Here is a 15,274-nt window from a genome sequence, read left to right as displayed (position 1 = left end):
TTTTTGTAATAGAAGTTTTTCTTTTGTTATACTGGCTAAACTCTTGCCAATAACAATGGATAATCTTTCCAATCTCCTACTGAATTTCATCTAAGGTTGACATTGCTATTAATGACTGAGGTTGTCTTAGGATTTTTCTCTTCTTGTGTGTTAGCAGGAAAGAATTCTCTCATGCTGTTTCTGGCTGCTGCTGAATTTCAAGAAAAATTTATATGGGGACACCACTATTTTTTTAAGCTTTGAAAACAATGAACTCTAAACATATTAGTTTCAGGTAACATTTTCGATGCCCTCCATCTTTGAGCCATTGACGTTTTTTATGCTCCCTCCTTTGTTTTCTTGCAAGAAATACCCAATTATTTTATTCATCATATTTCTTCCTATATAGCTACCTGACATTCCTTAATAATTTTTTTAATTTCTCTTATGTATTGGTGAATGCTCATTTCTTTTCTCATTCTACTCTTGTTCATTTGTATTTTCCATTTTTTGACCAGTTATGTTGCTTTAAAAATATCCTAGGAAAAAATTAACCATTGATTTTATTTATAAATTGCACTGAAAATTCATTTGCCAGTTCACAAAAAAATCTATTTGATTTCTTTTTTGTTTGCTTTTGCAGCTTTTGTAGAATCTTTTTGAAGTATAGTTAACCTGGTTAATTTTCATGGGGTATTTTTTCCCCATTTAAATATGTTTCTGAAAACAGTACATTTTTGTTTAAAGATTATTCTCTGGCTGCAATCCAAAGATTTTAATAGGTAGCATCTTTTTATTATCACTTACTGAAAAGAAAAAAATGCCCTCGTATTCCCAAATGCTGCTTAGAATAATGATTATGAATTACATTAAGAGTCTTCCAAATGGGGATAATTTTTTGTTTGTGTTTTTCTTCTATTTTTCTTACTTAATTCTATTTCCATTGCCTTGTGGCCAGAAGCGCGTGGAAATGCTTGTTTTTGGAGAAGCCTCACTCATGGTAACAGAGTATCCGTTATGTACCAACAGAGTTGGTATATATTTAAGCAGCCCTGATTGGGGCAGATTAGATTGGTGCTCCTGCTCTATTCTAGAATGGCATAGTAAAAAATCTAAATTCTTACACTCATGTATCCAGTGTCAATTTTAGCTCTTAAACAAAGGTAAATGCATCATATGCAAAGTGTAGAACATAAACTGATCAACGCGGGAGAGGCATACCTGCTTGGATGAATCTCATTGGTGGATACGACAAGGGTCATGGTGTTAATAGGCAGATACATTCTATTTTTTGAAATGTGTTTTCAGATGTGTTGACTACTTATGTTGATGTATGGGCACAGCATTACTCCAAGATCGCTCTGAGCTCAGGAAGGCATTTTGAACTGCCTTTATTAGTGTGTAACAATTATGCAGACACCTTTTTTTTTTTTTTTTTGGACTATCTTTTTATCATGTTTAGTCTAGCTCAGAAATGGCTCTGGGAACTGGTACGAAAAGATCAAGTCACAGGCAGGGCAACTGGGTTATCTCGGTGAAGACATTTCTCTCCAAAGTGCCGAGGTGACTGATGATGCCCATTTGCCACCACACCAGCGGATGTCAGGGTGGAACTGACACCAACACAAGAGAAGCTGATTAGCAAAAGTCTAGAGTTGCAAATTCCCACTGTTATTTTCTCAAGGTGAATGCCGCCTTATAGGGTAGCACTGAAAATTAACTGGAATTTTGAAATACAAACTATAAACATTTGGAAACTTCAGGAAGGTCAGACAGCCAAAGTCCTCTCCCTGGGCAGAGAGAATTCCACATTCTCTCTGCATTGGCACCTGAGCACCAGTTATCTGGTGTTTCCACACCATGCTTTTGGTGCCATGCTCTACGGGTGCCAACTTCCCCCTAGACTCTAACTTCAGCTTAGAACTACTTTCTGAAGAACAGGACTGCAGAAGTGGAGGCTTACGACTGTCAAAGCCTTATGTGTTCTTTGGTAAAGGTCTTCATTTTATGGACAAGAAACCTGAACGAAGCCTAAAGCAGTCATGGACCTCTGAGGATTACCGTCGAACATCCACTTTTGGCCCGATGTGTGGCCATTATGGTAGTTAACGGACTTGTCCGAGGCCCACAGCCCAGCAGCTGACCATGACTATGACCAGAGTCTTGAGGTTGATACCTTAATCTTGGCTATATGCGCCATTTTGCTTCTTCCACTTCCTGCTCTTACTTAGCCTGTCTCCGGACAAGATCCGTTTCACAGGAGTAATTTTATTCTGAAGAGGTAAAAGGGAACTAAGCACAGATAAAAATGGGGGGGGGGGTTAGTGTGTGGATCCAGAGATAAACCGATAAATATTGTTTTAAATCTGAAAAATGAGCATAAAATGCAAAGGACCTTCAGAGGTCAAAAACTATGCCCTGAGTTGGTATAGCTCAGGTGTCCTGTGCATTTGATACCTACGTACTCCTTGGGACTAGCTCTTCTCATTTAGTTATCTCACTGTGTGCTTGATAAATAAAGGTAAGATGAATAAAACAAGCAGCCTTCCCTTGAGATATTCATCACCTAATAAGACGACACAGACAAGTGAATAAAGCAAAATTCAGTGTGGTAAGTACCATGCAAATATTTATGCTGTGGAGAACACTGCAGAGAACAGAATAGATGTTCTTATATTCTCCTGGGGGCAGTAAGACAACACAGTGTGTTCAGAACATGCCAGAGAAAATGCTATTACCTGCTGCCTGGGTTGCTCTAGACAGAGGTAAAGACCATGTTCTTGCCCTTTGGGGCAAGGTTGCATCTAGGTCATTTTGGAAGTACAGAAGTAACTGGGCCATGGGCCTGGGGTTCTATAACCAACTTCGGGTAATGTCAAGGGAATGAAGACTGCATCACAGAGCAGATGGGGCATTCTGAGGCTTCCATGTGGAGTACTTTGCAAGGTGGTGAACCAAAGACCCTCACTCCTATTAAGGGAGCAGTAAGAGCCTGTTCATTTTTCAGAAGTTTCCTAACAGAATTTTGCTTTACTTATCTACTGGAGCTAAATGTCCCCGGTATCTGAATTAACTTGCTAGTAGCCTTCGCCTCCCCCCACCCCCACCCCCCACCTGCAAAGCTTACCTACCTAAAGACAAAGATCTCAGTAACTTACAGCAAATCTACTGGCGGGCTGCCCTGGCAGGGCAAGCTTGCTAAGATTGAGGGGTAAGTAAAGCAGCCTGACTTGGAAGCCCACCTGCCACTCCTGGAAAAGGAACCTGCCTTTGTTTCCTAGATGAAGCTTGGACAGCATGGGGGATGGGGGGCAAGCTGCCAGAGCCTAAGAAGGAAGATAAGTCGATGGGGAGCAGGAGAGAAGAGATGGGTTGCTCAGGCAGCTGCAGCCCCTCCCGTGGGGACGGCCTCGAACACTGAACTCCACCTGGACGCTGCGGCCCAGGTGCATGGGGATTCTTCAACAGGCCCTACTGAAATGGCCCTGTGTCCCTTGTCAGTTTTACCAGTCACCCCAGGAGCAGCTGTAATCTTAGAAGAACAGCATCGGCAAATGGCAAAGATCATAATCCCGGGTCATTTGTTCTCTTCTTACCCACAGGTAAGGTCCTGAGGATGTGGGTGAAGCATCTTCCTTGTTTGGGTCTACCTTGACCTGCGAGCTGGAAAAAAGGTATTTCCTACGGAGCAGCTTCAACCTTCTAAAATTCACGTCAGTGTAGCAGCTGGAGGGGTCCTGAGAGGAGTGTGCCCAGCTACTCTCAGGGACCACACTGTTGGAGGAGGAAGCTGAGGCCCAGACAGGGAGGGCCAGGGGCTTGGGTTGGGCAGATCATGTTGCACCTGCGTTTATGCCAAGCCACCACACACCTCGTGTGTGCCCATCTTGCCAAGCTAGGCAGTGTCAGCCTCTGAAGGCCTTTCCTCTCTAGCTTCCCTCATCACACTCAGAGGAAAGAGATGATCTATGCCCTATGTATACAACCTCCACATTTCAGGTAAGAAAACAGGTCAGAGAGGAAGAGTGACTTGTCCCAGGTCATAGCTGGGGCCTCATCTGGAATTCAGGTTTGGGGTCCTCTGCCTAGTGCTCATTTCACAAAACGGCATGGTGTCTCCAAGGAAATATCCTTAGTCACAGCTCAGGCCTTCCCCTGCTTGTTTTCATCCATGAAGATGTGCCAAGTATCCGAAACATTAACACAGACAATCCCAAATAGAGCCATGTTCCCTACGTGGCCGCCCCAGGCCCTGGAGGCTGCGAGTCTTTACCTTCAAATGCCCGTGCTGCGTCCACAAGGTGGGACCAATCTAAGCCCGTGGCCGTGTCCGGGAGGGGCATCAGGCCAGGATCTGCACACTTGGACTTATCCGATAAGGACCCATCGGAGAACCAGAACTCATCTGAACAGAAACAAAACAGGAGTGTCAGTTGGATGGTAGTGCAGGGCACAGGCAGCCCCTCCGAGGGGCCAGGGACTTCTTCCAGCAGACCCTCTGCCCCCAGTGAGAAAGGGGATAGCATGGTGCAGTTATCCAAAAGACACATGGCTGGAAAGACTGAAGTCTGTAGAGAAGCACGACCTACTGACTCATTTAGAGGCTGGCTAGCAACATGCTGAGATGGAAGAGATTCCAGAAAGGACTAGCTGGATGGTACAGTATTGAAATCTGACAGTTTCCTTCCAGGGCAGGCTTCTCGTGGGGACATCCATCTGAGTTGGACTAGCTGCAGGATCGATTCCTGTTTTCTGTAGGCATTACTTCCCCCTTTCAAGTGTTGCAAACTTCTATTGAACACAAGATTTGGTACAGTCTCTCTCTAGCCTGATGGTTTAAAAAGCTTCCTGAGCACCACACGTTCAAGATGCCCCAGTTATCAGTTTATTATAAAAATGCAGAAGGGCTAACTTTGCCTTCATTAACAGGCCAGAAAGAGAAGACACAGTCTTTTCTCATGCTATGCCCAAATACGGTGGTTGGACTGCTGTGCCGCCTCACTGCGCCAGCTTGATCACCAACTAAACCAGAAACACCTCGTCGTCCACCATGGAATTTCGTCTGTCCTTTGTCTGTATGAACTGACCTTTTAGGTTTTTCTTTTTTCACCTGTCATCACGGGACTTGAAGTGTTTATGCCATTGATAAAACTCGTTAGAACTCACTACGCATCTGAGGACAAATCTTTCAAAGGCTTCAACTGGACTTTCTCTGACATATTTTTTTCTGAACCTGCCCAAAACGTCGCAAGCAGCTGCTTGCGAACACATCTGCCTAATGAGACCAATCAAAATAATGACCACCTGGCTGGCTGAGCCTGCAATTAAGTTAAGTAAGGGGCATAATTAACCCAAGGCACCTGCAATTTTTGTTCCCACACCCTTTGGGGTAGCTGTGAAATGCTGGCATCTGGAGGGAGAGCAAGCAGTGGTGTTTGACCTTGACCCTGAAGGGCACTAACGGTCTTCCACCCGCTTGATACCTTCACGGGCAGCTCTCAGCCTTCCTCCACACGGTGCTGCTAAACCCACCCAATCATGCTATTTTCAGCACTACCACATTTAGCACTACCACATTTAGACAACTTAGTCCTGGCCCCCACTGTGAAGGGAATCCAGTTACGGATGCTCTGTCTGCACCGCTCCTGCCATGCTCCCTTGCCACAGGCTCATCTTCTTTGAAACAAGAACCATTTGTACGTGGTCTACATGTTCAGTCCTCGTCCAGGCCACGGGGGAAACAAGGAACTACATAAGGAGCAAAGCTGGAGTGCCAGCCAGGAGTGCCATGTTCTCCTGACCCAGGGAGGAAGGAGCTGAGCAGAGTTGGGCTGAAGCCCCTCCCAAGCCTCAGGGCTTCAATCAGAAGTTTAGGGTTCAACCTCCAGGCAGAAAGGTCAGGAAGCCCAGGGATCTGCTATCACTTCTTTTGTCTTTCAAACACACTGGCTGCTTTGCTTAAAGCAGGTTTTCCACTCAGCATACAGGGATTATTTGACTGGGTGGCAGTTGTATTTGTTACTGATTTCCACGTGACCCAATAAGGTGAAGAGAGTGGCAGCCCCGTGAAGGGTGCATCAGGCAGGCTATAACCTATCCCCGTGAAGGGTGCATCAGGCAGGCTATAACCTATGTGTCCCCGGGCACTCACCTGCTCCCTCTGCCTCTCCTTCCCTCCCTGGAGAAGAACACAGCTGGGACTGGAGAATTATTCAGCTAAATGAACATTTCTATAGAAAGTATACTCTGACAGTCATGCTTTACTAAGAAATGCAAACTTGAGGATTTTCTTTGCCTTTTTAGACAATCCTTCACCTGAGCTTCTGGCATCATAAAGCCTAAAATCAAGCCAAAGACATGCTTGCCTGTGCAGTCTACCTTGTTCCCAGCCCCCACCAGACAACACCATCCTTTCCGGCTCTCACAGGAGCCAGGTGAAAAGAGGGGCAGAATGCAAACTGAAAGGGGCACTAGGCTAACATCCCTGTCCCCAATCCGCATGCGCCTCCAGCAGTTGTGTGCTCCAAGAGCCACCCTCCCCACACCAAGGGAGTACTGGCAGTCCTGGGATGCTCCAATGATTCTTGAGCTGCTGGAGATTCCATGATATGTGGCCATCTGTAATTGAGACAAGGCACAAACTTGAATCCCAGTGGCCAGGAAGCCAGAGCCCAGAGTGAGTGAGTGAGTGTGCCCAGCTATTCACCCAGCAGGGCAGGTCAACCAGCACCACAGCAACCAGCTTTGCTCGCTGCTGCCCTGTACACAAGCCAAGCAGAGGCTGCCTGCAAAGCATGTGATGACTCGGAGACCTGGGAAGCTCTTGGGGAGTAAGTTTCACAAGCAGAGGCGTGCCCAGGGCACGCTAACTTCCTCCAGCTTGTGTGGAGAGGCAGGGAGCAAAAGGAGGGAAATACAGTTTGTGGTCTTTCTTTATCACAAACGACTACCCCTCCTCCCTGGTTCGTGAATGGAACTTTTGTGTTTACTTGAGACTATGGAACTGGCAAAGACGATCAGGAGATTAGAAGTCTCCTCTCCCCCAGGGTTTACTTGGAGTGTATCCGCTGACGTGTCCATCTGGGATGTTCACTAAGTGACTACTGTCTGCCTCGTGTTATGTTTGGGACAGCAGTGGCTGAGGTAGACAAGGCCCATCCCCTCTTGAAGCTCACAAGTGATGGGGGGCGGGGGGGAGAAAATAAACAAAAAAAACAGGGAAATAAAGTCTTCTAAAGAAAACAAAATGGGGATGGGTATGAGGTGCCTGATAGCATGTTGGGGGATTGCTGATCTCAGGAGGCAGCATCGCCAAGGAGCTGCTTGGTGGAGAGCACAGTTCAGGTAGAAAGCTCCTGGGATTTGAATCAAAATCTATCATCCGTCAGTGTGCAACAGGAACCTAGTGTCAACGACAGTCTCCTTAAATGACGTAAGAGCGCCGACAAATTTTTCTCTGGATTATCACAATGAAAAAGCACCTCAATTTCTTTTCAATTGTTTGGAAAATCATATAACTGGCAGAAAAAAATACCTTTTTTTTTTTTTTTTGTCTGAGACTCCAAACCACCACAAATTCTTTATAATACTTTTAATGGACATTAGGTATTACTACTGCCATCACCTAGATGATGCTTACTGAGCATTTTCTATATTCCAGGCACCACCAGGTACTATATTAGCACCCAGGGAGAGAATGACCAGTAAGACCCAGGTTCGGCCCCTGAGAAGCCCAGTCAGCAAGCAGATGAGCCCTGCTGGTGCTGGTGTGGGGGGATTTGGTATGGCCCACGCAGTAAGTACCTCTAACCTTGGTGCATACCACAGCAGCTGTGACTGGATAGTTTCCTGAACTTTACAGAGGAGAAGGAAAAGGTACCACTTGCCTTAGGTATCAAAGCCTGTTACTTCAAATCCCGCTCTCCAAAGCAAGCCTTCTGTCAGCAGCACACACTGCTTCTTTTGACCAATTCAAAGAAGAAAGTAGCTTGTGGATTCTGAAGGATGGCTCATGTCCAGGCACTGAGGCTGGGGCCCCCTCCTCTCCAGCCCAGACATTGATCTTGTGGCTTCCTGTTTGTTTAGCCATGACAGGAAAGCCCTGCCCATCTCTACCAAGTCTGACTTTATTTGTTGCTATAAATTTTTTTTTTTTTTTTTTTTTTTTTTTATTTATTCATGATAGTTACAGAGAGAGAGAGAGGCAGAGACACAGGCAGAGGGAGAAGCAGGCTCCATGCACCGGGAGCCCGATGTGGGATTCGATCCCGGGTCTCCAGGATCACGCCCTAGGCCAAAGGCAGGCGCCAAACCGCTGCGCCACCCAGGGATCCCCTGTTGCTATAAATTTTAAGGAGCCTTCCTGATGGTCAGATAGCTGAAATTTTGCAGTTTCTCTTCAAAAAACCAGAGAACATGGAGAACATTTGCAAAAGGGAAACAAATGCCCTACTGAATCAGTCAAACCATGCCATTGTAGGATGGCATCCACAGATATCTTCTATAATGCCAACTGTAGCAAGGGTCATCTTCTGCCTTCTAGCAGCTCTTAACCACCTATGCTTCCCAATACTGAACCTATACCTGGGACTGCAGCATCTTACGTGAATACTGAAGGAAATGAAAATACTCATTTTATTTATTTTAAATTATCCCCCTATTTAAGCTTCAAGGGGCATCTTTAGGGAGGTGCCTAGGTTGAAACTACACGATATGGAAACACACGTAAGTTGATGCTTCTTCTTATCTTTGGAAACTTAAGAACTCTTGTGAGTCTATGTTCATAAGAAGATTTCTACAATTCCCTGGAGAGCTTTCATCTCCATAAAAACCCAGGAATTTTCACAAAAGACCCCAAATAGCTTAAGCAACCTTGAAAAAGAAAAGCAAATCTGTAGGTATCACAATTCCATATTTCAAGTTCTATCACAGAGCTGTAGTGATCAAACAATGTGGTACTGGCACAAAAACAGACACATAGATCAATGGAACAGAAGAAATACCCCAGAAATAAACCCAAAACTATACGGTCAATTAATGTTTGACAATGGAGGCAAGGATATGCAAGGGCTGACTATGCATGCAGCCACATGCAGAAGGATGAAACTGGACCACTTTCTTCCACTAAACACTAAAATAAATTCAAAATGGATTTAGAACTTAGATATGAATCCTAAAACCATAAACATTCTAGAAGAGAGCAGAGGCAGTAATTTCTCTGACACTGGCCACAGTAATTTCTTTCTAGATATGTCTCCTGAGGCAAGGGAAACAAAAACAAAAATAAACTATTGGAATTACAGCAAAATAAAAAGCTTCTGCAAAGCAGTGGGAAAAAATCAACAAACCTAAGACAACCTATTGAATGGGAGAAGATATGTGCGAATAAGACAGCTGATAAAGGATTAATATCCAAAATATATAAAGAACTTATACAACTCAACACCAAAGAATAATAATCCAGCTAAAGATGGGCAGAAGACAGGAACAGATATTTCTCCAAAGACAGCATCCGGATGGCTAACAGACACATGAAAATATGCTCAACATCACTCATCATCAGGGAAATGCAAATTAAAACTACAATGAGATATCACCTTACATCTGTCAGAATGTCTAAAAACAACACAAGAAACAAGAGTTGACAGGATGTGGAGAAAAAGGAACCCTCATGCACTGCTGCTGGTGGGAATGCAAACTGGTACAGCCACTGTGGAAAATAATATGGCAGTTCCTCAAAAAATCGAAATAGAACCTACATATGTTCCAGTTGCATTTGGGTATTGCATTACTGGGTATTTATCCAAAGAATATGAAAACACTAATTCAAGGCAATGCATGCACCCCTATGTTTATAGCAGCACTATCTACAATAGCCAAGCTATGGAAGCAGCCCAAGTGTCCACCAACAGATGGATAAAGAAGATGTGGTATGTATGTGTACGTACACACACACACACAGAGGAATATTATTCAGTCATACAGAACAATGAAATCTTTCCATTTGCAATACTATGGATGTATGGAGAGAATATAAGGCTAAGTGAAACAAGTCAGAGAAAAAAAATACTCTATGATTTCACTCATATGGAATTTAAGAGACAAAAGAAAGGTAAAAAAGAGACAAACCAGAAGATAGACTTTTAACTACAGAAAAGAAACTGATGGTCACCAGAGGAGAGGCAGATGGGAGGATGGGTGAAAAAGGTGATGGGGATTAAGAGTACATTTATCATGATGAGCACTGAGTAATACATAGAATTGCTGAGTCACCATAGTGTGCCCCCAAACTAATGTAACAGTGTATATTAACTGTACTGGAATTAAAAGAAAAAGAAAAAAAAAATTATAAAAAGAAAAAATAAGAACAACTGTTTTCAGAAGGGAACATGAAGGATGTAAAAAGCCTTCCTATTATTCCCTTGAAGGCTCTCTTCCCGTTTCAGATATTGTTGAATCTTGAAAATGGATTTTTTAATCAGCCTTTGGCAGTTCTGTCGAGGATAACATGGCACTCTTACGACATTCAGCAGAAATAAGATTATTGATATACTTTGTTATTGTTTTAAAATGACATTCATAGCCTTCTTTGTATAAAAGTATCTAAAATGGCAGAATTTTTATAAGAAACATTTACCAAGAAAAAAATTGAAAATAAATTTAAAAAAATCAGAAATTCTCTTTAAACATGTTGGGAACCTGTCAATGCTTGGGACTACACTGAATAAAGTGGGTTGCCCAACAGGAAATACTCCTCAATATCACTGGTTATCTGGCCTGTGAACCATGTGTCCAAAGGGCCACTCCCCATTTCTTTTCTATCTGGGCCACGGAAGAAATCTTGTTCTGAAATCCAATAATAAGAAAGGAAAACAGAAGCCCCAAATGCAGTGCAGAAATATTTCAGAATTCTTTTCAACTGCTTGATCGGTCATAGTTCTACACCTCCAAATTGGGGAACTAATGATCCAGCACATTTTGGTTGCTTCACAGGAAATATACATGAATCATGGCATGAATCACACCCAAGATGTATTTGTGAAGTACCTGTCTCACCAGATTGAATTAAGATCTCAGTCTTGAGAGAAGAAAGATTCTGAGGTTCAAATTTGGGACATTTACCAGCTAAAAATATCTGAACGAGGAGCCTGTGATTACTGTTATAGTTACATGTAGAAAAGCTGCAGCAATATTCACTGTCGGAGATGAACTTACCGATCCTTTCTCTGCACTACCCTTACTCCAAATTAGGAACGAATCTCTGTAGTGACAGATTCTTTCTTTGAGGATCCCAGGCTAGGAATGCTCAGGTTTTAAAGCTTCTCAGGAGAACACGTATGCCTTCTGAGTTTCTGTCTAGCTCTATGTGGCTCCTGGCCAGCTGGTGTTAGAAGGTGGATAGAACTGGCCTCCCCCTCCAAACTTTTACATGAAGCTAAGTCTCTGAGAAGCTCAGAGAAACAACTGGAAAACCTCAACTAGTCCTCACTTCTCACTCACATCTGTTGTTCCAGTTTCAAACTACTCTGCAAGAGTCTGATCTTCTCACTGAGGCTCAGCTGAGTGACCAGAGAGCACAGAAAGTGAAGAATGAGTAAAATGTGACGAGGAGTCACAAAAGTAATGACCACACAGGAGAGTGCAGGAGTCAGACACAGCACCAAACATCGGCAGCTCTCTCGTTTACATTTTACACTTCACTCATTGAGCCAAGAGAGAATTTTTCTGAGTAGGTTTTTTTTTTTTTTAAAGATTTTATTTATTTGACAGAGAGGCAGAGAGAGAGAGTGAGCACAAGCAGGGGGAGCAGTAGAGGGAGAGGGAGAAGCAGACCTCCCACTGAGCAGGGAGACTGATGCGGGGCTTAACCCCAGGAGCCTGTGGTCATGACCTGAGCCAAAGCAAGAGGCTTAACCAACTGAGCCACCCAGGTGCCCCTCTGAGTAGTTTCTTAAGTAAACTGGAGAAGTCCCACTGCCAGATGAAGTTCTGTTAAAGAGCAAATAGCAAGGATCACTCTTATTCTTTTCCTAGAGAAATGAATAATGACAACAAGTAGAGCAGCTTTGAACTTGGATGATGAATTAGTTACATATCCTGCTGGTTTCCTACTTGTGCGTTTACACTTTTAAAATACTAAAAAAAGGAGGCAGTCCTTCAGTCAGTGGATGGATGAATAAACTGTGGTCCATCCAGACAATGGAATATTACTCAGCACTAAAGAGGAGTAAGCTTTTTCAGGCCATGAACAGACATACAGGCAGGACCAGCCTAAAAAGACTACATGCTTTAGGATTCCAAATCTATGGCATTCTGGAAAAGGCAAAACAATGGAGCCAGGAAAAGGATCAGTGGTTGCCAGAGGTTGGGCGGAGGAAGCTTCAGATGAACAGGCAAAGCACAGAGGATTTTTAGGGAAGTAAAATTATCCTGTATGATACTATAATGGTGGATACATGGCATGTTACTTCATCCAGACCCACAGAATGGACAGCACCAAGAGTGAATCCTAATGTAAACTATGGACTCTGGGTGATGTTGATGTGTTGGTGCGGATTCACAGATTCTAGCAAATGTGTCCTGTTGATGGATATTGATCGTGAGGGAGGCCGTGCCTGTGTGGGAACTCCCTGTGCCTTCTGCTAAATTTTGCCATAAACCTAAAACTGCTCTAAAAAAAATCCATAAAAAAGAAAAAGTAAAGCTAAAGAAAAAAAGATACATATCTTTCACATGGAAGCAAATAAAGGGTACGACATGAGAACTATCGTACGCATAGGCCACCAATTTCATGAGCACACATCAAGCATTTTGAATGAAAGAAACTATATTTGCGAGAAAATAGCTTCACTGATTTTATGAAAGCTTTCAAGAGGACATTAAAGTTACCTATTTACAAAAAAGGAAAAACATTTAAAGGATTATTAGGTTATTAGAATGTGTTTGACCTTTCATACAGTTATCAAGAAGGAGTTTAAAGGTTTCTCCAATTTAGGCAAATGGACTCGTTATAATAGGCAGGATATTATGTTACTTAAAGAAATAGATTATGAATTTTATGAAACAAGGTTCATTTCCAATTATGTTAAACATCAGAAGAAGCATTATTAGAACTTTTATTTCATTTAGCCTGAGACTTCTATGTATATTATGAAGTTCAAATTGGTTTTGAAGATAATGCTTTTTATGATGAAGCAAGGAAAAAACCTGATAATGAATGTATTTCTGATTAAATCCTCATTCTTCCTGTACAATAGAAATTAAACTCTGAAAAAAAAAAAAAAAGGAAATAAAGCCAGTGTAAGAAAAATTAGCAAGCTAAAAGAGTAACATGTTAATAAGAAACAGACACTAGGTAAATATCAAAGATTTTAGGGTTTGAAGGAAAATCAGGCAGAAATTGCCTAGTCAGTCTCTGACTGGTAAACTGGAATAAACTGGACATGGACTGAGAACGTGCTCCCTGTCCCAGGTTGAAAACTCAGGTCTCCTGACGCCCATCTACCACCTTGACCACCACCAGGTATTCAATGTCAAGAAGAAACAGAAACAGAAGGTTACCAAACTTGCTTGCTGCCCACCAGAATATCTACCTCCTGTGCCATAGTTCTTTCTTTATAAAATCAAGTCTTAAAGATATTTATGAGTGTAATAGCTAAGAGACAGTCACTTAATAAAAATGTTTAATATGGGTTTTTAAATTTTCTTCAAAATGGGCAGTATTGCTTAACTTTTAGAAAATGTCCACTCTGGTGCTTTCATCATATTTTAAAATTACTAAAAAAAAAAAAAAAAAAAAAAAAAAAGAAAAAGAAGATACACCAAATAATACATTTATTAAAAAAAATAAACCAACCTACCAAAGCTCTGTAGGAGATAATCCAAAGAGCCCACACCTATAGAAGCTCAGCAACCCCGACCCCACCCCACACACTTACTTCTCAGGCTCCCCATGCTGGGTGCTGGGTGGGTCCGAGGGGGCAGTGTGCTGTGGTAGGGCGGGGTGGTGCTGAACAGGATGTCGTTGGGCAGGGCTTGGTCCAGTATTGAACTTCGAGAACTGCCAAAGGAAGAGCCTCTCCGATTGCTGCATATGCTCTCGTCAGAGAGGGTGCGATAGAGTGACCGTCTCGGAGATAGGTTCCCATAGAATGAAAACTAGGGGTTTAAACGTGGGGGGAGAATGGGGAAGACAGGCAAGAAAGAGTTAAAGCATGGAACTGATTGGACTAAATCCGGTGGGTACACACGCCACTGTGCTAGCTTCTCTGGGGTGTCCCTAGGCAGGCAGGCACAAAGCATTAGCTCAGGAATGCTAAACCAGGCTTGCAGGTCATGTAGGCAAACACACCAGGGCTCTGGTGCTGTTACTGGATTTGAATGTTTGCCTCCTTTGACATTCTGTGAAATACTATCATGAATTAGACATGCATGGCTTTATTGATTCTGAAATGTTAAATGGAACCTCCATAACCTTAGAGCAGTGCCAGCTCCTGGAAATGGAGAAGGCTGCCATTTCCAGTACAGTTATTTGAAAGCACACAGAGCACTGCCTTGATTTTAATTTGAAATGACTATGTTTTAATATTAGACAATTTCTGTACCAATGAACAGCATGTGAGGTTCAATATCATCTAAATAATAATAAAGCTAAATTTTGAACACGGTATAGGTTTCTAGGCCATGCAAACAGGTTCAAGAAAAAGGCTATCAGTCCAGTAAAATCTAGTTGGCTATAAAAATCACCACCCATAAAAGTCTATTACAATTGTTGAAAATGGAGCTATAGTTACTGATCATAACTGGATTTAAGGGAACCACTGAAATGACTGAGTGTTAATCCCAGGTAGGGTGAGGAAAATTCTGACTCAAGAAGCAAACAGTCCAGAGCTCAAGAAAAACTAAATCAAATCTGACTTTCCAACTTCTTCTTCTGCATACCGAACCACATTCCTTTTATATAAACAATAGTAAAAGCCAGAATGTTTGCATCAAACAAATACAGAAACGGCTATTTACATTCATGAGTGCAGCAAGGAGGCTAAAAATATTTCTATTGTATGTGTTCCTTCCATTGTGTCAGGTCTGTCCAACTGATGAATGGCAACTGGAATGTGTGCAGACTACAAAGTTAAATTTATACTACGAAAAGAAGGTGATTTGTCTTAGAAGGGGGGAAGAAAGGACCCACATGCCAAGGAGAAGCTCATTCCTATAAAAAGAGAAGCTATTTGCACTTTTTGTACAACGGTCTGCACTCAAGCTTATACAGTACCGTATACATGATTTGATACAA

At 42.7% G+C, this 15,274-nt stretch overlaps 1 protein-coding gene across 8 annotated transcripts in view; it reads right to left on the bottom strand.

Moving 5' to 3' along the window:
* The window catches only part of SIPA1L2 (signal induced proliferation associated 1 like 2), a 213,572-nt gene that overhangs the window by 12,317 nt on the left and 185,981 nt on the right, over positions 1-15,274 (bottom strand). For 6 of the 8 annotated variants that reach the window (XM_077894493.1, XM_077894495.1, XM_077894492.1 and 3 more), the window contains 2 exons: positions 13,917-14,136; positions 4,253-4,384 (listed from right to left, as the gene is read on the bottom strand). In XM_077894493.1, coding sequence (XP_077750619.1) covers positions 4,253-4,384; positions 13,917-14,136 — 352 coding nt within the window. The remainder of the gene's footprint in view (positions 1-4,252; positions 4,385-13,916; positions 14,137-15,274) is intronic. The other 2 variants (XM_077894499.1, XM_077894501.1) reach the window with 1 other exon arrangement.

Source organism: Canis aureus, chromosome 4, assembly GCF_053574225.1.
Source record: "Canis aureus isolate CA01 chromosome 4, VMU_Caureus_v.1.0, whole genome shotgun sequence".
Lineage (NCBI taxonomy): Eukaryota > Metazoa > Chordata > Mammalia > Carnivora > Canidae > Canis > Canis aureus.
This window is presented reverse-complemented; position numbering and strand designations above follow the sequence as displayed.